This window comes from Pongo abelii, chromosome 10, assembly GCF_028885655.2.
Source record: "Pongo abelii isolate AG06213 chromosome 10, NHGRI_mPonAbe1-v2.0_pri, whole genome shotgun sequence".
In the NCBI taxonomy this organism is placed as follows: Eukaryota; Metazoa; Chordata; class Mammalia; order Primates; family Hominidae; genus Pongo; species Pongo abelii.
Genome location: NC_071995.2, coordinates 9542238 through 9565562, shown reverse-complemented (window position 1 = coordinate 9565562; position 23325 = coordinate 9542238). Strand labels below are relative to the sequence as shown.

At 36.1% G+C, this 23325-nt stretch overlaps 1 protein-coding gene across 1 annotated transcript in view; it reads left to right on the top strand.

The window, feature by feature from the left end:
- LOC100450639 (ovostatin homolog 2) overlaps positions 1-22106 on the top strand; it is a 51427-nt gene extending 29321 nt beyond the window's left edge. The window contains 17 exon segments of the mRNA XM_063711978.1: positions 4730-4900; positions 5706-5854; positions 7260-7352; positions 7792-8020; positions 8266-8395; positions 9972-10090; positions 10802-10853; positions 11640-11723; positions 12448-12621; positions 13380-13461; positions 14084-14240; positions 16249-16323; positions 17469-17634; positions 18401-18651; positions 19649-19822; positions 20383-20495; positions 21929-22106. Coding sequence (XP_063568048.1) covers positions 4730-4900; positions 5706-5854; positions 7260-7352; positions 7792-8020; positions 8266-8395; positions 9972-10090; positions 10802-10853; positions 11640-11723; positions 12448-12621; positions 13380-13461; positions 14084-14240; positions 16249-16323; positions 17469-17634; positions 18401-18651; positions 19649-19822; positions 20383-20495; positions 21929-22106 — 2397 coding nt within the window.
- The last annotated feature ends 1219 nt before the right edge of the window (positions 22107-23325 follow it).

The window sequence follows — 23325 nt, the reverse complement described above, 5'->3', positions numbered from 1 at the left end:
GCACTTTGGGAGGCCAAGGCGGGCAGATTGTTTGTGCTCATGAGGTTGAGACCAGCCTGCACAACGCGTCTCTCCCAAAAATATAAAAAATGAGCAGGGCACAGTGGTGTGCACCTGTGATCTCAGAAACCTGGGAGATTGACATGGGAGGATCGCTTGAGCCCCGGTAGGGGCAGAGGTTGCAGTGAACCAAGAGCGTGCCACTACACTCCATCCTGGGGGACAGAGTAAGACCCTGTCTCAAATTAAAAAAAGGAATATGTGTGTGTGTGTGTATATATATATATGTATATAAACATATATTTACACACACACACACACACACTTTTTTTTCCCTTGAGAGTTTCATGGATTCAGAGTAAATAGCTTCTGCTCATTCTTCCTACAGTTGGAGGTGGCAATATCTTAGGAAAACTGCCTCAAGAAAAGACCATCAAGGGACCGTAAAAAGAAAATTCTAGAGGCATTTTCAGGAGTCTCGGAATATATCAGAGCCAAAAGAGGTTGCCCTTGTTTATTATTGATAGCTATATTAATAGTATAAATCAAGTGAAGTTCTATAAATGAGTGAATTCCAATTTATATTCTATAAGTTTATGTTATTTTTTGTATTATCTTATGTAAGCTTAGTTTTTAGTTTTAAATAATTTTTAAAAGTGCAAGAATTACACAGAGAGCTCCCATGTACCCTTGGCCTGATTTCACCAGTTTGTGAACATTTCGCCGTACTTGTTTTCTTTTTCTCACTCTCTCAACCCCTACACACACATACACACACACACACACACACATACATACACACACACACACACACAGTTTATGGCATTTCAATTTTTTCTGAATCATTTGAGACTAGGTTACATACATCAGTCTATTGTGAAAGAAAAATATAAACAACTCAGGACCCCAATTCACGATGCTAAAAGGACAAAAAATGAGGCTGAAAACTGAGTCATGGAAGAAGTTGTTTTTCTTTTGTTCCTAAGCAGATAGCTACTTTTTCTTCCTTGTTAGATTAGTGGTTTACCTATTTTGCCAAGTTTTCCAAAAACATGTTAATTTATTAACGTGATGTAATATGAGGTTTTTTGCTACTCCACTACATTAATTTCTATTTTTATCTTTATTATTTCCTTACTGGCGCTGTATTTTGTTGTTAGTTTTAGCTTTTTCCCTTAGAAATTTACTTCATTAATTTATTTTATTGGGCTAGGTGTTTTTAAGCCTATAAGTTTTTCCATGATTTCTACTTTTGAAGTATCTCATAGATCCTGATACATAGCAATTGCATCATTTTTATTTTTCAGAAATTCTGTAATTTCTGTTTGTATTAACCCTTTCACTGAAAATTTACTTACTGGAGTACTTTATAATTTTCATGTAAAAAGGAATTTATTTTAGAGTTTTCTTTTAAATTTCAAGTTCTATATCTTCATGGTCAGCAATATTTCCACCGGTATATTTTTGTGCCCAAATATATAATGAGTTTTTGTGAATATATCTCATGTGTTGAGAAGATATAGTCTCTATGATCAGTTTGTTTCCTATCCACGAGGTTGGATTATTTTGATCCTTTGTATTCTTACTTATTTTGTAAAATTTATTTAACCTTCTTCTGCTGAGTGGTGTGTTAAAATACCCTACGAATAGTGCTCTGTTTCTTCTTTCATCTTCTGTAGTTTCTGCATAGATAATCATAACTGTTGTGCCTTTATTATGAATTGCAGCTTTTAGCAGTGAGTATTCTTCTCTATCTTGTTTGATGTCTTTTGGCCTTACTTCTATGATTTCTGATAACAGGAGGATTGCAGCCTTTGCATTCTTATTATTTTCCTTTACTTTTCCTTTGGATTTCACCTTTTGAAATACGCACTTCACTTGTCTTTTGTATCAAGTACAGCACTGGGTTTTGTTTTAAATATACATATCTTTGTCTTTTAAAGGAGAATAAAGTCTATTCACTCTATTGATATGATGTATGTGTTAGGCCTCAGCTCTATCATACTATTTTTCTTATGATTCTATATTTTATTTAAAGCTACTTTATTTCTTTAGCTTTTATGTTTGTTTTGTTATCTTGCTTAAAGCTTCTTTGAGTATTCAGGCTAGGTTGAATTTTTATTTTAGTGGGTATTTTTATATTTACATATTTTATAATATCCTAATATCCTAATCTCATTTTTTCTTGCTTAACCTTAATATCTAGTCAGTTATGTCCAGGCGTGGTGGCTCACGCCTGTAATCCCAGCACTTTGGGAGGCCAAGGTGGGTGGATCACGAGGTCAGCAGATCGAGACCATCCTGGCTAACACGGTGAAACCCCGTATCTACTAAAAACATTAAAAAATTAGCTGGGTATGGTGGCAGGCGCCTGTAGTCCCAGCTACTCGGGAGGCTGAAGCAGGAGAATTGCGTGAACCTGGGAGGCAGAGCTTGCAGTGAGCCGAGATTACGCCACTGCACTCCAGCCTGGGCGACAGAGCGAGACTCCCTCTCAAAAAAAAAAAAAAAAATCTAGTCAGTTATTTTTAATCTTTGAGTCTTAACTGCTACCTACACAACAGTCAGTAATCTCTAGTTTCCACTTTTCTCTCCCTCTTCTCTAATTTTATTGTTGCATCTTTCCTTTTCTGTCAGAATGTGTAATGTTTACATTCTGAATTATTTCTCCTATTCATCAAGTTTTACTAATTTCCTGAGTCATCTTTTGGTTACATAAAGCTCATTCTCCAGGAGGCTGGGGCGGGAAAATTGCTTGAGCCTGGGAGATCGAGGCTGCAGTGAGCCATTATCGTACCACTGAGCTTCAGCCTGGGCAAGGGAATGAGACCCTGTCTCAAAAATAAATAAATAAAAATGTTCAAAAAGTGCATTTTCTACCAGAGTCCTCAGGATATCGCATAAGTATAGAAATCTCTGACATTTTCATATTCAAAATTATTTTTTCTAAAGCCTTAATAAATGAAGGACAGGTGTTTGTATATTAAATCTTTGGTTTATGCATTTTAAAATTTCTTTGAAATGCTACCTTACTATTGACTTGCTTTGAATATGGCTTTTAATAGTGCTGACATTAGTTTAATTCATTTTCCATTATGGGCCACTTTATCTTTATGTCTGAAGGCCTTGAATGTTTTTTCCCCTTTATACTTTAATCTAATAGTTTCAGTAAGAGTGTATTATTCTGTAGAAGTTTTGCCAGGTACACAGTGGAGCCATGCAATATGTAAACTCAAATCTTCTTTTATTTTCAGATATTTCCCCTGAATTATAATTGTAAATATTAGTCTTTCCATTTTTTTTGTTCTAAAAAAATCTCTGTACATTTGTTGGATCTTCCTTGCCTGCTTTCCAATTCAATCACTTTGTCTGTGACTTGTTTTAATTCATTCTTTCTCAGTTTTATTCTTTTGTTTTTCCTCTATGCTGCTTTTAAAGTTTTCTCTGAACAATTTTCACTTGATGTCCTTATACTTTAGAGTTTATTTATGATATAATTTTGTCTAGTTTTCCTGAGTTCAATAAAGCCTCATTTTATTTCTTCTTGGGTTTTGTCCATTTCTGTATTTTCTTAATTGAATTTCTGACTCATGGTGCCTTTTAAATACCCCAGATACATGCTTGAGAATATTTCACTCATGTTAAATTATTTTGGTATGGCTTTTCTTTGTTTACTTATTTATTTACTTAGTGACTTTAGTGGAGAAGTTTCATTAGCTGAAATGTTTTGGTTTGCATTTCCTATTTTCTCTTACAGCAGCTTTGTATGGAGTTGATTTTTTCTAGTTCTTGATATTTTGTGCAGGGTGTTCATAGGTGAAGAGTGCCCTTCTATTTTTTTTTTTTTTTTAGTAAAATGCATTATTTTAAAAATGTTGGTGATGGAAATGAGGGTGGAGGGAGTTATTTTATCCTATGACATCCTTTCCTTTTTAAAATTCCCTGTCTCCAAGGGTCTGCATACCTCCTCTTGTGATCTGATTATTTCCCATTAGCCATGTTTTTTGGAAGCTTCCACTTCCAGGCCCATTCATTCCAAGCCCTTTCCCTGTGTGCTGTACTGGGAACTGTTGAGTCCGAAAACTATGATTTGTATTTTTAACAATGCTAGACTTTCTCTTACCTGGAGTTGACTTGGGATGTGTTTCTTCTCATTTCTCCATGCCATTCTGCTCTCTTTTTCTGTGCAGTCTCTTAAGCCTTCCCTCTGCAATAGCAATAGTAGCTCTCTTGGAATTTGGTGTTTGTTTCTCTACTAAAAAATAATTTAAAGATCATGGTATTCTCTGTATCATAGTAATGTTAAAGATATTAGTCATGAGTATCATTACTTGTTCTCTTTGCTGATTTTATGTTTTCTCTGGAAGGTTATGTAAGAAGATTTAAAATCAGGCAGCTAAGATTATTCTGCAGACTTAGAAATTCTAGCATTATAATTGATTGTCTGTACAACGGGCCTTGGATTAATCAATAGTCAGGCATTGCTTTCTTACATTCTCTCTTAAATCCTGTGCCCAAGCTGAGAAATTCCGTGAACATGACATCAGTTGCCTAAAACAAAACTGGTTTGCTCTTTTGAAAGGAAGAGCTTATGTGAAAATACTGGGTTAAATATGATGGCCATGCTCTTAAAGAAAAGAACAAGAATAAATGGTACAGTACACAGTTTGCCAATTTTGTAGTTTTAAAAGAAGTGCTTAAAATTATTGGGAAATGTTTTTTCTCATAGGTGTATAACATGGTTCCAAGTATAGAGCCGTATGGTTATTTCTACCGTGGCCTCAATCTTGATGATGGCAAGGAAGACCCTTGCGTTCCTCAGAGGGATGTGTTCTACAATGGTTTATATTACACGCCTGTAAGCAACTATGGGGATGGAGACATCTATAATATTGTCAGGGTAAGATCACTAAGGATTTTGCAAAATATCTTACCTCAATTTTTAGTACTCATAATGCATATTGATGTTTTGTTAATTATGTAGTTTTCTTCCTATACTTTGAGATTCGTGTCTGTAACCTGCCAATAGAGTACATAGACATTGTCTTATAAAAAGGAGATATTAACTTTGTTGATTTTAAAATTTTCTGCTGAAAATAAATCATGTAGCTATAATTACAAAACCTCACTTAAAAAAATAAGACAGTCTCCAGTTAATACAATAAATCTTATGCAAAGATAGTCAAATCAAGAGGCTAAGGGAGTGTGGACTCCAGATATCCCTAGGCCATTAATGAGACATGCTGAGCCTTCCGTGAAATAACCTTTATAATTAACGTCACAAGTGCGTCAGAAAAGGGGTATTGAATCAGACAGACTTTATCAGGTTCCAGCTCTTTAATTTACTGAGTGTGCTGTGTGTGTGTGTGTGTGTGTGTGTGTTTGATGTTAATTAGGGTAATGATAGTGCTGATCTCATAAGTATTTTCCACTTAGGATGAAATGGAGAATAATGGAAAATACTTAGAAAAATGCTAGCACATAGTAAGTGTTAGATAAATCATAGTGATTATAATTTTTTCTCTAAATTAGGGATTTTCCGTAAGTCAAATAGAGGTGAGTTGACTTGTAACTTCTCAGGCCTTTGTTAACACAGAAAATATGGATACTTATGATCCATTTATCTTTACAATATAAATAATAGGCCTTTTATAGTTCTTGCATGAAAAGAATGAACAATATTTTTGTTGTTTGTTTCTTTAAAGAACATGGGTCTAAAAGTCTTTACCAATCTCCATTACCGAAAACCAGAAGTATGTGTGATGGAGAGAAGGCTGCCACTCCCTAAGCCGCTTTATCTAGAAACAGAAAATTATGGTCCAATGCATAGTGTTCCATCTAGAATTGCATGTAGGTAATCTTACATTTTTTGTTGGGGGATGACCAAACCGGTTTGCAGAATTTAGTGTATTTGGGATAAACTATACAATTTTGGAATTTTATATGTGAATTATGCCATGTTTTTGGCTACAATTAGACATCCTATAGTTGGATAAAGCAGAAGAAGACAGACTAGACATGCTTTTGGCTATGACAAGAAATTAGCTTCAGATGTGAGATGTAGTTTATTTTTATTGATAAAATACAATGTCAGAAATACAATCATGCTTCACTTAGTGATGGAGAATTTGTTCTGAAAAATGCATTGTTAGGTGATATTGTTGTATGAACATCATAGAGTATACTTACACAAACCTAGATGCTGTAGCCTGCAACACACCTAGGCTATGTGGTAGAGCCTCTTTTTCCTAGGCTGCAAACCTCCGCAGCATGTGACTATACTGAATACTGTAGGCAGTTGTAACACAATGGTAACTATTTGTGTATCTAATCATTGCTAAACATGGAAAAAGCACAGTGAAAATGTGGTATACAAGATAAAAAAAGTTGTACTTTTATATAGGGCACTTCCCATGAATGGAGCTTGCAAGGTTAAAAGTTACTCTGAGTGAGTCAGGGTACAAATATATTTTCTTTCTTTACATTCTTATTCTATAAGCTTTTTCCTATTTTTAAATTTTCTTTAACTTTCATACTTTTTTGTTAAAAACAAAGACACAAACACACACATTAGTCTAGGCCTATACAAGGTCAGGATCATCAATATCACTGTCTTCTACCTCCACATCTTGTACCACTGAAAGTTCTTCAGGGGCAATAGCACGCATGGAGCTGTCATCATCTATGACAGCAATGCCTTCTTCTGGAACACCTCCTGAAGGACCTGCCTGAAGCTGTTTTGCAGTTAATTTTTTTGATAAGTAAGAACAGTACACTCTAAACAGTAAACAGTATAGTATAGTAAGCACAAAAACCAGTAACATAGTCATTTATCAAGTATTCTGTACTGTACAGAATTGTGTCTGCTATATTTTTCTAGGACTGGCAGTGCGGTAGGTTTGTTTACACCAGCATCACCACAGACCCATGACCAATGCATTGCACTACAGCGTTCTGATGGCTTTGATGTCAATAGGTGGTAGGAATTTTTCAGCTCCATTATAACCTTATGGGACCACTGTAGTCTAAGTGGTCTGTCATTGATCACAATGTCATTACGTGGTACCTGACTGTGTATAGGAACAGGCAATGTATGGTGATACAGGAAAACAGTCATAGTAAGTGACTGTGATACAGGAAAGTGAGGTGTTTTCTGGAGAACTTACACCCTGATAATATATAGACCATAATTTGCAGAGTCCAAGGTCTGAATAAGGTACTTCTTCCTTTTTTTTTTTTTTTTTAGCTAGTGGAATCAGAGAGAAGAATGCTGACTATGTCGAACAGGCTATAATTCAAACAGTAAGAACAAACTTCCCTGAGACATGGATGTGGGACCTCGTCAGTGTCGAGTGAGTTTTAACCATTTTCTCTCCTATGTGTCTTTATTTCTATTTTCTTTTTCTTTCTTCACGCTTATTCCTGGGTATATAAAACAGTACCATATTTGTAAAATATGTATCATTGATTTGCATGTACTTATCATACATTTTATTTTATTTTTTTCTCTAGCATTGTTTTCCCTTCACCAAGAGTTTCTCTTCTGTTCATTTTATGCAGACAGATTTAACCTACCCCAATTTAAAAAAAAAAGTGGTGTTTAAAGAAAAATAACCTTTCTATACTCAAATTTTATAAAAATCCAGCTCTCATTATTTTTATCTAATGCCCCATCCAAACAATATAACTCACTTTTGAGCTTCAGTCAATACTTTTCTGCTTGCTCTGCACTTAATTTTAAGTTCTTGGTTCAGACAAAGAATGTGTTTTACCGATAACCTCTTCTTCCAGTTCCTCAGGCTCTGCCAATCTTTCGTTCCTCATTCCTGATACGATAACCCAATGGGAGGCAAGTGGCTTTTGTGTGAATGGTGACGTTGGATTTGGTGTTTCCTCTACAACCACTCTAGAAGTCTCCCAACCTTTCTTTATTGAAATTGCCTCACCCTTTTCGGTTGTTCAAAATGAACAATTTGATTTGATTGTCAATGTCTTCAGCTACCTGAATACATGTGTGGAGGTGAGTTGTTCTGTTTGATCTGGAGGCAAAAATCTAACAAAGCTAAAATATTTCTTAATATTTCTGTATTCTCTTTATCCTCAAATGCAAAATGCTACTATAAAGGTATAAGACTTAAGTCCATATTCCTCAAACAAATACAATTGCTTTCATTCACAGTGACAGTTTAAACATTGTATTGAGCATGGCGTTTCATAGAGATGTGTGTTCCAGTGCTATTCTCATTGCCATGATTGTTTTCTTAGATTTCTGTTCAAGTGGAGGAGTCTCAGAATTATGAAGCAAATATTAATACCTTGAAAATCAATGGCAGTGAGATTATCCAAGCTGGAGGGAGGAAAACAAATGTCTGGACTATTATACCTAAGAAATTGGGTAAGCAGCTATCTGTCTACACCAGTCACTCATGGAAAACCAGCCCATATTTATTGTCTCCATTTATTTTCCTTAAATTGTGTATACAAACATGATTTTCTCCCTCACATTTTAAAAATTCTTATTGTAAATTCTCCATTAGAAATTCTAATCTATAATAATCTAACTTCTGGTTGTTAATGCTGTGTAGATCAAAACCACCATTCATTTTGACAAGAGCATAATGTAATTAAAATATAATATAAATGCTAACTTGCATGACCTATCACGGACTATATGTTTGCCATATGCCATATCCCAGACGAAGGCCATGTTGTCATTAATGCCACCTTAATTATTTGACTTCTCGCTGGGTCCTTCACCTACCATCATGAACCCATGCCACCTTCACAAAAATTGCTGCTCCATCACAATGACCAATTAGGGAATTGTCAGGTTTGTAAATTTATTAGATGTGCCATGGGGATACCAAAATCACTAAATGATTGGATTGAGATCAAAAACTGAGAATATTGTCTTAGTGCCTATGCTATCTGCAAGATGGAAAAATAAACTAACTTGTCTCCTATTGAAATATTGAAAATACATGGAATGGAAAAAGTTTAAAATTCTAGTAAACAAGGAATGCTAGATATGATGTGTGTGATACTTTTAATCACTACTTTTAAAAAATAGTCATTCAAATTTTCTTTAATGTCCTATATTCATTGTATTATTTTAACGGCAAATAATATGTCTATGAGATTATTTTAGCTCAGTTGTGATGCTGTTCTCGGACTATTTTTCTGTTAGATTTGAAGTTTCTCAATATTTCTGCTGCACAAGATTTTCAAAATCCTACCTTGGCAATTGAGATAGAATACTGTACCAACTTGTATAGTTTTATGACATTAAGTGGAAGACACAGTTTTAAGAGTGAAATAGCAAGCTTCCTGAGACAGAGAAACAAATAAAACACAACAACAACAACAACAAAAAGAACAATATGTTGGTTATGTATATTGGTATATAGTCATGTAAATAATAACAACCTTAAAGAATGATTGTTTTCAATCCTCTAATTTTTACAAGCAAGGAAACTGGAGATCAGTTCTAATTACATAATGTGAAATCAGGACGTTTAAAAACAATGGATTCCTTGCTAGGACATTATTTCAATCCAGTGCCTATCTACTATATCATATTTTACTATGTTTGCTTGATCTTGGGAAGTTAGGAGCCCTAGTTAGCTGACATTATTAGCCTATATTGTCATAAGTAACCTTTATAAACAATTAATATCAAGAAATTGACTCAGACGACTTTGTAGAATGTTACTTTTCCTAAAATTTCTTAAGTTTTAATTAAGTAAATTTATCATTTAATGTAAGGAATCATGAAAATCATGGAAGAGGTGAAATGGAAGATACCACATTATACCTAGGAAGGAGAAGAAATAAGTTATTTTGTTCTAAGCATTAACTTAATGATAGAATTTGATTAATCCAATTCAAGACATGGTTCACAGACTCTAGTCATTTCTCATTACAGAAGGGACCAATGATCAATTCAATTTATATTTGGGAATGTCTTCCAGGTAAAGTGAATATCACTGTAGTTGCTGAGTCCAAACAAAGCAGTGCTTGCCCAAATGAAGGAATGAAGCAGCAAAAGCTAAACTGGAAAGACACTGTGGTCAAAAGCTTCTTGGTAGAGGTATGGATATGCAAACCGTCAAGCTTTTCCTGAAAAGAAACAGACATCTAAGAGGTTTTGTATTAAAAGACCTTCTCATTGAAGAGACTTAATTAGTTGACAACATTTACTTTTGACACAAGATATGCCATTTTAAATGAATTAAAACAGCATAAAGTTCATCCTTTCTTTAATTAATACCTCACCCAGGATAGTAAAACTTAACATTTGAAACAGACTTGACAATTTTTTGTTTGTTTCTGAGTCAAGATGTTTCCTGTACACCTATTTCTCTTCCTTCTCTGTTTCTGATTCTCAAATTCAAGAGACAGATCTACTTGTCCTACACTCGCGTGCAGTTCCCATCATCCTCAACAAGAATCAGCACTTGTCAGAGGAACACTCTTGATTTGCCTCTTGGCACATCCCTGCTCCACAAAGCACTTTTAGTTGTTTACTGGAGATGCTATACAGGATCAGAGGAGCTGACAGTGTCCCACAATGACATCAAGATTATGCTTGTCCAAGCTACAGAATACAGAGGCTAAAATGGGTGCTGGTGATGTCCCGTGCCTTCCAGATATGAACAAAAGGGGACCATGAGTTGGATCTTCTCTCAGGGATAAACTTGTACCAGCCATGCTTAAGTGAGCTGGTGCTTAATCACTTTTCCTTCATGGACAGAGGATCTAGACTCATTCTTCTGTGCTTGTTTGTGTTACTCTTTGACAGCCTGAAGGTATTGAAAAGGAAATGACCCAGAGTTTCCTTATCTGTACAGAAGGTAAGAGGATCTTTTAGGAAGTCAAATTAGTCCTAAATAAAATTCACCAAGAGAATCAGTTCATGTCCTCTCCTTCCACATGAGTCCATGTGCCCTGTGATTTCACTTTAAATAGCTCATGGAGGATTCTTGTGTTTCATGCTTTATCTTTATGGTATAATTTTAGCCATCAAAAAGCATAGTCAGGAGGCGGTTTTTTAGGTCACTTTCTGATGTTGGTCTGACCCGACCTATTTTTTTTCATCGTGTGTATTTTTAGCTCCTCTTATGATATGGTTGTCACACAATATTGGACAATGGGACATCAGGATTGAGCACCAATAGCATATAATATAATCTTTGCTTTTGTACTCAGGATGAAATAACCCATAGACACATCACTGCCTCTGCCCCTCAGTCTCCAGTTTTATGGCCAAGAGGGGTATTATTTTACCTGGTTGATGGTGATCTGATTATACACCCTCATCAGAGCCTTCAAGCTTTACCTTTTGTGTGTGTTGTTTTATGCGTTATAGTCAGTGTAGTTTTTACATTTTTTTCATACATAAATAGTTCAGGCACTAAACCAGTGAAGAACGGTGACCACAATCTAATGCACAGATTTAAATGCCATTTTCTGAATGCAGTGTTCTCCTAAACTAGGTCAAATTCCCAACTTCATCTCCTCTAATAAACAACTTGTAAAATAAAAATAAGTAACGGAATCTTATTTCCAATATGTTTATCCCCCAAATCTGCTGATATAAAGAAGCCATCACATTTTTTAAATCAGTATTTTCATTCTAGGTGCCAAAGCCTCCAAGCAGGGAGTTTTGGACTTGCCAAACGATGTAGTAGAAGGGTCAGCCAGAGGCTTTTTCACTGTTGTGGGTAAGATGATTACATTTTGTGTTTCACTATGATTTGAAAATCTTGGTTGAGGTGGTCTTTAAAATATCCTTAAAATAACAGAATGGAGAGATTTTCCTAAGCTATCAATTAGAGTGAATTATTGTTCAGATCATCCTCTATGTTTCCTGATGGGATCTGAAGGGATTACAGTACGGTTTCCAGATCTATATTCCCAGGAAACCTTAGCTTGGGTAGATGGTAACTAGTGTTCAGAAAGCAAGAGGTTCTTTATAATCATTAATCTGAAATATGAAATTCACCTCTTGGAGAATCGAATTAACTTTGCCTGTTAATGATGTTGGGAGTTTTCTCAATAAAAGGAGAAATTTTTGTTGCTGATACAAAAGGCAAACTTCTTTGTCTGTTATTAACATGAACATCTCTTGGAAGGGATGGATTATACTTTGTAATTCATAGGATTGATTGATTAAAAAAAAAACTAGCAAAACAAGCAAACAAACACATTCTCCTAACTTCCTCCTCTCTCTGGTAATGAGATTTTCAGAAATAGTTTTCATAGCAGTTTAACTTCACCCTTCATGGCTATCTCCTCTTTCAAATTGCTTCATAAAACTTTCTTTGTTTCCACCATTTAGACTCAATTTTAAATGTTACCTATTCCATTATGCGTCTTTTGTCTATAGTTATTAATGCTGAGATGGCAACTCTAAACAATACAGCTTTCCGCTTTTTCTGTTTTTAGGGGATAGTCTAGGACTTGCCATGCAGAATCTGGTTGTTCTCCAAATGCCCTATGGAAGTGGAGAGCAGAATGCTGCCCTACTAGCATCTGATACTTATGTTCTTGACTATCTGAAATCTACTGAGCAACTGACAGAGGAAGTTCAATCTAAGGCTTTCTTTCTCTTATCTAATGGTGAGAAGATTTAAGTAATTTCTGCCCATAATTGTTGAAATCAATTGTTACTCATACCAAGATGTCATAAGCTGCTTTTATGCAGTAGTCTGGTGAAGGAAAAGTGAACCTGAACTGAGGAACTCTCAGTCCTAGCTCTTGTTTTCCGTTTGACTTCAAAATCTGTGTGGTCAGCTAGCTTCATAATTTACAGCTGCAAAGTTTTCAAGCTCTGCGCTTAATTTTTTTTAATGTCTGGTATTTTGCAAGCTACCTTGTTTGTTGTTGTTATTGTTGTTGTTTTTGTTAGGAGTTGTCGTCAGTGGTTCATCTGTCAACGTCTGTATTTGTTTGCTCAGCTGTGGTTTGTTGCAGTGAAGTGATTGGCTTTGTATACGGAAAGAGGGCCAATGTTGTGAAATGTGAGGTTAAGGAAAAGTCCAGGAGCATAAAATCATCTTTGGTTTTTCTTCTCAGAAAGATAACACTGAAATAAAATGACCTTAGGGGAAATATACTGAATAGTTAGTAGGTACCAATGATGAGGCAGTTACTGAGCCAGACATATCCATGTGTATTATCTTGTGATCAAAATCCTATAAAGTAAGAGTTATTTTTTCTCCCTTATGAATACAGAACCTGAGTTTCAGAAGTTCAAATAGAAATGATCATCCTAGTGATTTGTGTCTAACACCAATACCTAGGGCTTGCACTGCACTATTCTTTCTCTTCTAACTTTCTTAGGTTAAAAAATAATTTCCTACAATGTTCTATTTTAGGTTATCAAAGGCAGTTATCTTTCAAAAACTCTGATGGTTCATATAGTGTGTTTTGGCAGCAGAATCAGAAAGGAAGCATATGGTGAGACATAAAAAATTTATTTTATATAATATAGGAATTACCTGAGGAGGGCTTGCAAGGAGGTGAAGGATAGAGTTCAGTGGGGATTTAGAAGCAAAGTGGGTTTCAAAGTCAATTAACAGAGGAGAAATAGATAAAACTAAAGATTTATTGATTCTAATCCTAATACAACAATGTTCCTTCAGTCTCATGACGATTTGCTTAGCAGTCTGATCCTTTCATGACAGCCCTTATACATGCACTGCTGGTTAACTCCACCAAAGAGGGCACGTCTTACTCTGTGCTTCTCAGAGTCCCATATAGATTCAGGAAAGTGAAATTAGAAGGACACAAAATACCTAATTACATCATTTCTCTCTCCATGTATGGATAATCTAATGGGCTATACAACAGGACCTTTGGGTGCAAACATGCTGTAAATTACCTACTCTAATTTCCACTTATTACTAGTGATAATATTTTCCTGACCCAAAGGAAAGGGCCGCTATCAATAAAGATGGTTTACAGTAGATGAGTTGAATGCATCCTTTACTCAAAGGGAACAATGGTGATGAAACTGTGAAACTGCTGACATCGTCATTTCCTCTTTATCTAACTTTTGCTTTGGTGATTTGTATTACAGGCTCAGTGCTCTTACTTTTAAGACATTGGAGAGAATGAAAAAGTATGTATTCATTGATGAAAATGTTCAAAAACAGACCTTAATCTGGCTTTCAAGCCAACAGAAAACGAGCGGCTGCTTTAAGAATGATGGCCAGCTTTTCAATCATGCCTGGGAGGTGAGAGAGGAGAAGCACCAGGCTTTCCTTGCTCCTGGGCATTGCGCGCCTTGCCCTGCCTCTGGCTTTCCTGATCTGGAATATGAATATTCTTCCTGTGCATATGAAGCCTTCTGAGGCACTGCAGTCCTGGGCCTGTGGTGGGTTGGTCAGCAGCACCATTCCTGCTTCGTGCATGTTTAACCACAGCCTGGATGTGACTCCTTCTGAGTCTCTTGTCTGCCTTATTCAGTCTCTAGTCCTTCCCGAGTCAGTCCTCTTCAGAAATTAAACTAGAAATAGAAGGGAGGGGAGAGAAAGGAAACCTAGAAAAGAAACTTTCATAAATTTGGAGACAGTCAATGTATAAAGGGAGGGGGCTGTGAGTATATGAGGAAGGAAAGTTTATTCCTGTCCATGAATGGCAAGAAAGTTCTGGGGGAGAATATCTAGTAATTCATCTTGTTTCAATGAAGCAAGTTTTTCTCAGACCCTCTCAAGGAAAAATTCAAAGGCCAAGCTTGCCCTGGGGCCAAAGTACAAATGAGGTGAAGTATATCCTTGGCAAAATCCAACACTTTTCCTGTTCACATTTAGGTAAATCCCTCCCTTCCAACTTCCTTTCTTTGCAGATACCTGTCCACCTCCAGCCCATCTTCTATCTCCTTTCCCCTCCTTTTTTTCCCTGTGGTTGCTCAAAATCTCCTATCATGGCATTTTAGCATGCTCTGATGGCCCCTGAAATACCCTGAGCTTTTCTTCAGCATCCTTCCTCATAATCATCACTCCTGTTCTTGAAACACAGAATGCATATCTAATCCACATCAAAATATGAATGAAAACAGACACTCTATGATATTTAATTTGCATGCAAATTGTATTCAAATTGCTTTGTGGTATTTTTAATGTATTCCAAACTTATTCCTTACAACAGGAGGACCCTGATGGAGGAGAGCTCTTGCTCCTTCGTAGAAAAATCAAAAACTTTCCCACGTTCTCTTCTAAAACATCTCCACATCTTTCTTCTTATTGGATTCATTACTGGTGAATCATTGCTGATTACTGCTACAGTTTGTCTGATCTTACCCAGTACTTTCTCTATAATTAAATATCTGTGTGGGTGGGTGGGTGGGTGGATGTCTGTGTGTGTTTTGAGTTGAGAGAAATAAAAATGCAAGGGAAAAATCAAAGCTTACACTGCAGAAGAATGGTGATACCACTTGCTGTAATTTAGACGTACTGAGAGTCCTCATACCTCATGTTAGTGTCTACCATATGCTGTTATTTGCATCTTAAACACTTGGTTTCTCAGAAATATTTCTTTTCTGAAGAAGAGAGGAGTTGTCCTTTGCTTAAACAGATAAAATGGGAAGCTTGTACAAGATCGGTAGATCCCAGATGCCATTCTGAATGCTATTTGCATCAGAGTCACTAGAGCACCCATTAAAATGCATTTCGCTGTCTTATTCCTGAATTTTTTGGACCAGAATCTCTGTGTAGACACTGGTTGATTGAAGTACCCCAGGGGACTTTTATGCACAGTCAATTTGCAAACCACGTGATTTATAAATGAGTTTCTCATTTTACACTGTAAGAATCTGAGACTTAATTCTGGTGACCTCCTAGGGTGCTTTTCCAGGAATTTCCAGGAATCTTCACGGCAACTTTCTGCTTCACCTCATTAGAAATTCTTTGTTGGCTTTTTTCAGATTTATACCAAGTGGAGACAAATAGAGTCCTGTGAATTCCTTAGAATGCATGCTTAACACCAGGCCACATAAATACGATTGAAATTAATTGTTATAACAACTTAATAATTATGATTTAATTATTGCATAGAGTCTGAATGAATTCTTGCTTAGATAGTATGATTATTAACCATCTAATTTAAAAACTACACATGTTCAGGTGTTTTTATAAATAATGGTATTTGTTCCAGTATTTTTTTCATACCTAGTTTTACTTCAAAAGAATACTTGCTATTTTGTGCTCTGCTGTCCCAAATGACTCCTTGTTCCTTTGTTTTCAGGGTGGAGATGAAGAGGACATTTCACTCACTGCATATGTTGTTGGGATGTTCTTTGAAGCTGGGCTCAATTTCACTGTATGGATTCCCATCATCTTCTGATTTCAGTCAGCTGAATGCACATTCAATAACTGTAGAGTCAGAGTCACTTGAGATTCTAAGACTGGATAAAACCCCGAGATAACATTTAGTTTATTACCACCCTTTAAATTCAAGCTTTTCAAATTGTTTTTCATTCATAGACAACTTTGAAAAACAGGATTGGGTTTCTCCCTAGGGAGAATACACATATGCACAGAAAAACGAGATATTCACACAATTGCAGGCATTCACATCTCTCCTGAAGTTCAGCCATAAATTTCGGATTGAGAACCCCTGTTCTAAGTAAAGCCATAGCCTAGTATTCTGTTTCTCTCTAAACAATAAGTGAGTAAACATTTTCAACTGAAGTGTGGCTCACCCTAGCCACCTCCCAATCCATAGGTTAGATTTCCAAAATCTATTCCTGAACTAAGATGCTAGGAATTGTCAGGGTCATTAGTATACCTTGAAAATTATCTTCAGAAATGTAAGCCTCTATTTTAGGCATTAGAAAAAAAAAAAAGCTTAGGCTTATGATAAATTTGGATGCTTTGCCGCATAGAAGACATTCATAACTGAAATATCACTGATCAAATATAAAAACTGCCATTTTCTTACTAAATTTTATTGGGCCGGGCATGGTGGCTCATGCCTATAATCCAAGCACTTTGGGAGGCTGAGGTGGGTGGATTACCTGAGGTCAGGAGTTCAAGACCAGCTGGCCAACATGGTGAAACCCTATCTCTACTAAAAATACAAAGATTAGCTGGGCTTGGTGGTGCATGCCTGTGATCCCAGCTACTCGGGAGATGGAGGCAGGAGAATCGCTTGAACCTGGGAGGTGGAGGTTGCAGTGAGCTGAGATCATGCCACTGCACTCCAGCCTGGGTAATAGAGCGAGACCCTATCTCAAAAAAAATATATATATATTGCTTAGGTACTAATAATGACATTATAAATTTATTTTAATGATATTTTTGAAGGATAAAATATATGTGTATATATAAATGGATTTGTATGTAAAATATACTTTGAGGATATATTATATATATTATAAACAATGATTAGTTTAAATGTTCAACAAGCTCATGGAATGTTCGGGTATCAGTTTACAATATATGATTCTTCTTCCTGACCAACAGTTTCCTGCTCTACGAAACGCACTCTTTTGCCTTGAAGCGGCATTGGACAGTGGTGTCAAAAATGGCTACAATCATGCAATTCTAGCTTATGCTTTTGCCCTAGCTGGAAAAGAGAAGCAAGTGGAATCTTTACTCCAAACGCTGGATCAATCTGCCACAAAACTAAGTAAGCGTTATTATTCATTGTTGCTAATGGAGGTGATCTTGGAGCACAGTGAGGAAGCGTTCTAAGCAGTCACATAGGAGCTCCCTCTTCACCAGTATGTTTCTATTTCTCTTATGGAATTTATCAGTGGCCTTTATACCTTTCAAGAACACTACATATTCTAGACTTTCCTGTTTTGCTTTATGCTAGCTTCCTCTCAAATGAGTGATGTGAGGGGAATCAAGCCTGGTGACCAAGCCATAGGCTATCGAAACTGCTGGGGAAGCTTAATCACCTGCTACTTAGAAAGTTGCTATTTAAGGCTGTAGTAGTTTGCTATAGCTGTCATAAAATACCACATACTGGATGACTTAAGCAACAAAAGTTTATTTTCTCACGCTTCTGGAGGCTAGAAGTCTAAGTTCAAGGTGTTGAAAGTGTGGTTTCTTCACCTGCAGATGACCACATTCTTCCTTTGTCTTCACAAGATCTTTTGTGTGTGCAAAGCCCTGCTCTCCCTTTTGTGTGTCCAAAATTTTTCTTCTCATAAGGGCACCACTCAGATTGGATTGTGGCCCATAAGCTTCATTTTAACTTAGTCACCTCTTTAAAAAGTCTTATCTCTAAATACAGCCACATTTTGAGGTACTTGGAGTTAGGGCTTCAACATATAATTTTTGGGGAACAATTCAGCACAAACAGAGGTCAGGAATGGAATTGGCATCCTTCTTTATGTGTAACCCATGACTTTTATACAGACTATGTGAAAATTCTTCCTTTTTCTCAGATGATGTCATCTACTGGGAAAGAGAAAGGAAACCCAAGACAGAAGAATTTCCATCTTTTATTCCCCGGGCACCTTCTGCTCAGACTGAGAAGACTTGCTATGTGCTGTTGGCTGTCATTTCCCGGAAAATTCCTGACCTCACCTATGCTAGTAAGATTGTGCAGTGGCTTGCCCGACAGATGAATTCCCATGGAGGCTTTTCTTCCACCCAGGTGATTAATGTAGGCCTGATATTATTAGCAATATGTTTAATGCAGAAGCTGTAACTCTATGAAGAGTGAGATATTAATAGTAAAGCTATCACAACAAACCCTTTCTGAGAAGAATCTTCGATAATAAGATTCTTATTATCTTATTAATCTTATTTTATTTCCTCAACAATTATTTATTGGCCAGTTATTGTGTATCAGGCACTCTACTAGGAAGCCTCTGAATAGAAATGAATGAAATGAGGTCCCCTGTTCCAGGAATTTATGACCATTTGTATCTTCATTCACACAGCAAACATAGAATAAGCCTAGAGGACATTTTTGTCATAAGCACCACTCTTGGTGGTACATTAGACACCTGATGATACTATGTTCAAATTACATACGGGCCAAAAAGAAAGCTTTCTCTCTAGTTCTGTGGGTTATACACTGGGAAAAGCAAATGAAAAGAAGGAAAACAGGAGAAATGGGGGGTATGAGAAACAATGACATGCTTTTCCTTACTTGGAAACGAATTGAAAACGCAAAAAAGCAGTTTTCTTTCCATGAGAAAAATCTTCATTTCTCTTTCTGTTTGGTCTTAGTTTTGGAGTAAAACCATATGCTAATAAATTTCCAAAGATCTTTTCCTGATTCTGACTTCCCTTCTTTGAAGATGAGCAGAAAAAAAAGAATTATCCATGGCGGCTACAGGGGCCACTGAATTATGTAATGCCTTAACTTTTAGAAAAGCTTTGACACCATTTTTAACCAAGAGACTATGTTTTATTAAAAAATTTTAGAAAGTAAAAATATAATTAACATTTGTTGAAGAAAATTAATTGAAGAAGAAACAATTTGCACAAGCAAGGATATTTTCCTATCATTCAGGGTATTGCTTCTTGGTGTTTTGCTGACCTGTTTTAGGAGCATTTCTAAGGATTGATATGGAGTCCATGGTCAAATGATGACCAATATTGTGTCGTAACTGAGCTTGGATCATTGTTTGTGCTGTTCTGTGCAGGAAACTGCAGTTTGTCTTCTTGCCATAACCCGCTACATGAAGTTAACCTTCTCTAAGAATCAAAACACTGTCACCTTTAGCAGTGAAGGATCCAGTGAGATTTTCCAGGTTAACAATGATAACCGCCTACTGGTCCAACGTTCAGAACTAACAAAGGCACCTGGACAATACACAGTAGATGTGGAAGGACACGGTTGTACATTTATCCAGGTAACAGAAATCTGCCTAAGAGGGTGATGAGTGTTTGCCAGTAAAAGAGTCAGACTACGTGAAGTGTTATTTGACCGTTTTGTGTATTTTCATGATCAATAGCCAAAAATGCAAGTTACTTTATGAAAAGGTACTCAGCTGTCTAAGAGAAGTTTCTTGAGGAATATTGCTATTAGAAAGTATTATATCTTCATTAAATTACATTATGCTGAAAACTAAAGAATTTAACCTGATTCCCTGATGACAAAGATGTTAACTGCATTAATAATAGAAATAAACAATAGTTTCTTTCTTTTTAAAAATGTTTTATTTTTAATTTTTGTAGGTACATAGTAGGTGTAAATATTTATGGGGTGCATGATACATGCATGCAATGTGTAAGAATCACATCAGGGCAAGTGGGGTATGGATCACCTCAAGCATTTATCCGTTGTGTTACAAATGATTGAAGTATACTCTTAGTTATTTTAAAATGTAAAATTACATTACTACTGACTATAGTCAGACTGTATAATTCTTAATACAGGATGGGTTTTCTTATAATTTGCTATTCTTTCTAGGCCACCCTTAAGTACAATGTTCTCCTACCTAAGAAGGCATCTGGATTTTCTCTTTCCTTGGAAATAGCAAAGAACTACTCTTCGACTGTTTTTGACCTCACAGTGACCCTCAAGTAAGTGTAATATTTTGATTGATAGTAACTCCCATGTGAACAAGATGGTAAAATATGTAAAAAGTTCAAACAGTAGTGAAATAACAAAATATAAATCATGGTAATATGATGAGTTCTCATGTTGGTGGTGACAATTCTACAGCACGGTCACTTTTTAGCCCTCTGTCCGAACACCACAATTTAGTACATCTTCAGCTAAATCAGAGCTAAAATGAGGCAAGTATAACATGCAGTCTATGTGAGCATGATTTGAAAGCTTTCGCTGCACTGATGTTCCAATGATACTTTTTATTCTGTTGTATGGAAGTACTCCTAGTTTTGAAAAACAGAGATTCTATATTTCTTTCTCAAGACAAGCATGCATGGTCATATAGTAGCAAGCCCACAAATGTTTATTTTATAACTGTAAAGAGTAACATTTTAGATTTTTACTTTTCAGAATAGAAAAACAAAATGATCCTCTTGAATTCAAGCATGATTTATAGATGCTAAAGGCTTTTAGCCTTAGTTAATATGTGGAAAACATTGAGTAAAATTAGTTTGGGAGATATTTTTTAGAATTTCTAAATAAAAATCACTTGAGCTCCAGGGCTAAGAACTCAATGAATTGGGGAACTCTTTTTCTTTTTTCTGTTTGTTTGTTTGTTTGAGACAGAGTCTCACTTTGTCACCCAGGCTGCAGTACAGTAGCACAGTGGCACAGTCTCAGCTCACTGCAACTTCTACCTCCTGGGTTCAAGGGATTCTTATGGCTCAGCCTCCTGAGTAGCTGGGATTAGAGGCGTGCACCACCACATCTGGCTAATTTTTCTATTTTTGGTAGAGTCAGAGTTTTTCCATATTGGCCAGGCTGGTCTTGAACTCTGACCCTCAAGTGATCCACCCACCTTGGCCTCCAAAAGTGCTGGGATTACAGGTGTGAGCCACCATGCCCTGATCAACTATGGAACTCTTAACTTCACACCCCAATAGTCTTATCCAGAAGCAGGAAACTGAGCTAGAAGATCTCCTGGGGACATGTCTACTCTATAATTCTGCTAATATACCACCTTTTAAGCAAAGATGTCCTCTAAGTGTTATGCAACTCTAACACTAACCTAAGTATATGTAATATAGATTTAGAAGCTTTGCTTATCAGTTCAAACTTTGAGACTTCAGGTAAGCTTAAGAGCAGGGTTTGGGGCAGATTTCATGTCCAGATAATTCATTATTTGCTCCAATTTCTGTTGCTATGTATCATCTCTTTCATTATCATTCTGGTCGTGCCTATTCACAGATGCATGAAAATGACTTTCTTCAGATATTTTCTCTTCAGCTTTTACCTGTCCTCCAGATTTCTAGCCAATTAGTATTTATCCACCTGGCACTCTCATTATGAGATAAGTCACTTTTTAAAATTGATATCTAAACGAATGTTTTCTTAAAATTTTCAGATATACTGGAATTCGCAATAAATCCAGTATGGTGGTTATAGATGTAAAAATGCTATCCGGATTTACTCCAGCCATGTCATCCATTGAAGAGGTAAATAATAGAAGCCTAATCTTTCAGCACAAAGACAGCTACATAGAGTATAAAGATAAAATAAATACTTGTTTAGCCGTTGTTTAGCAAAACAAAACTATAGAATTCTTCTTCAACATTCACCTTTGTATTTTTGCGCTAACACTGGAGAGCTGGTATACTTAATTTGTACCAATTAGCATTCAGTATTTCCCATGGTTCATCATATATTTTTCTTTAGTTGCTACCTGTGCTTATGAAAACATCATGGCACCAAGGAATGTTCCATAAAACAGAACCTGACGTAGAAAAGAATGGACATTCAGTTTTGCAGTGGCACTGTCATTTGTTCTAATATCTATTCTCTATCCTTCCCTAACAATTTCTTCAAAGCTTGAAAACAAGGGCCAAATGATGAAGACTGAAGTCAAGAATGACCATGTTCTTTTCTACTTGGAAAATGTAAGTTTAGCAATATTTTTTTCTCTTTAAAGTTTTTCTTTTTTCCTTCCAAGGATAATTGGATGCTTCAGTTTCTTATAGATATGTTTGATAGGACTTGTAAAAGGAAAAAATAAGGGACGTTAAGGATGACCAGTGTTTTATCCCACTGATCATCTTCTCCTTGCTAGTTCTAAGGCTATTTCATATATGCCCTGGCTATGTGACTAGATAGCTTTCCATTTTAGAAACATCATCTCCCTATCAAACACAGTCTGGTCACAGAGTAAATATGTAATTATTTTATGATTTGACTAAACTCTTTACAAAGTTTACCATAATTTTTCTAAATTACAATTGTGTATTGAAGGTATGTGGTGTGATGTTTTGATATATATAGTGAGCTGATTGTTATCATCTAGTGTGACTATATGTGAATTAGCTGACTAACACATATCCCTCTCTTCACACAGTTACCTTTTCTTTTTTTGTGACGAAGCACTTAAGATCTACTCCCTTAGGGAATATTATATATACAGTACAGCATTGTTAACTGTAGGCCACTGCTGCACCCGAGATTTGTAGAATGTATTCATTCTGCACAGCTGAAGCTTTCTGTCCTTTGACCAGCATCTCCTCATTTTCCCATCCCTGATAACTGCCTTTCTACTCTCTGCATCTATGAACTCAACTTTAGATTTAACTTACAGGTGAGATCCTGCAGTGTTTTTTGTGTGTATCTGGTTTGTTTCACTCCACATAATGTCCTCCAAGTTCTTCAATGTTGTTACAAATGGCAGAAATTCTTTCTTTTTTTAAGGCTGAATAATTTGTATGTATATATGCCTCAGTTTCATTATCCATTCATCTGTTTCAAACACTTAGG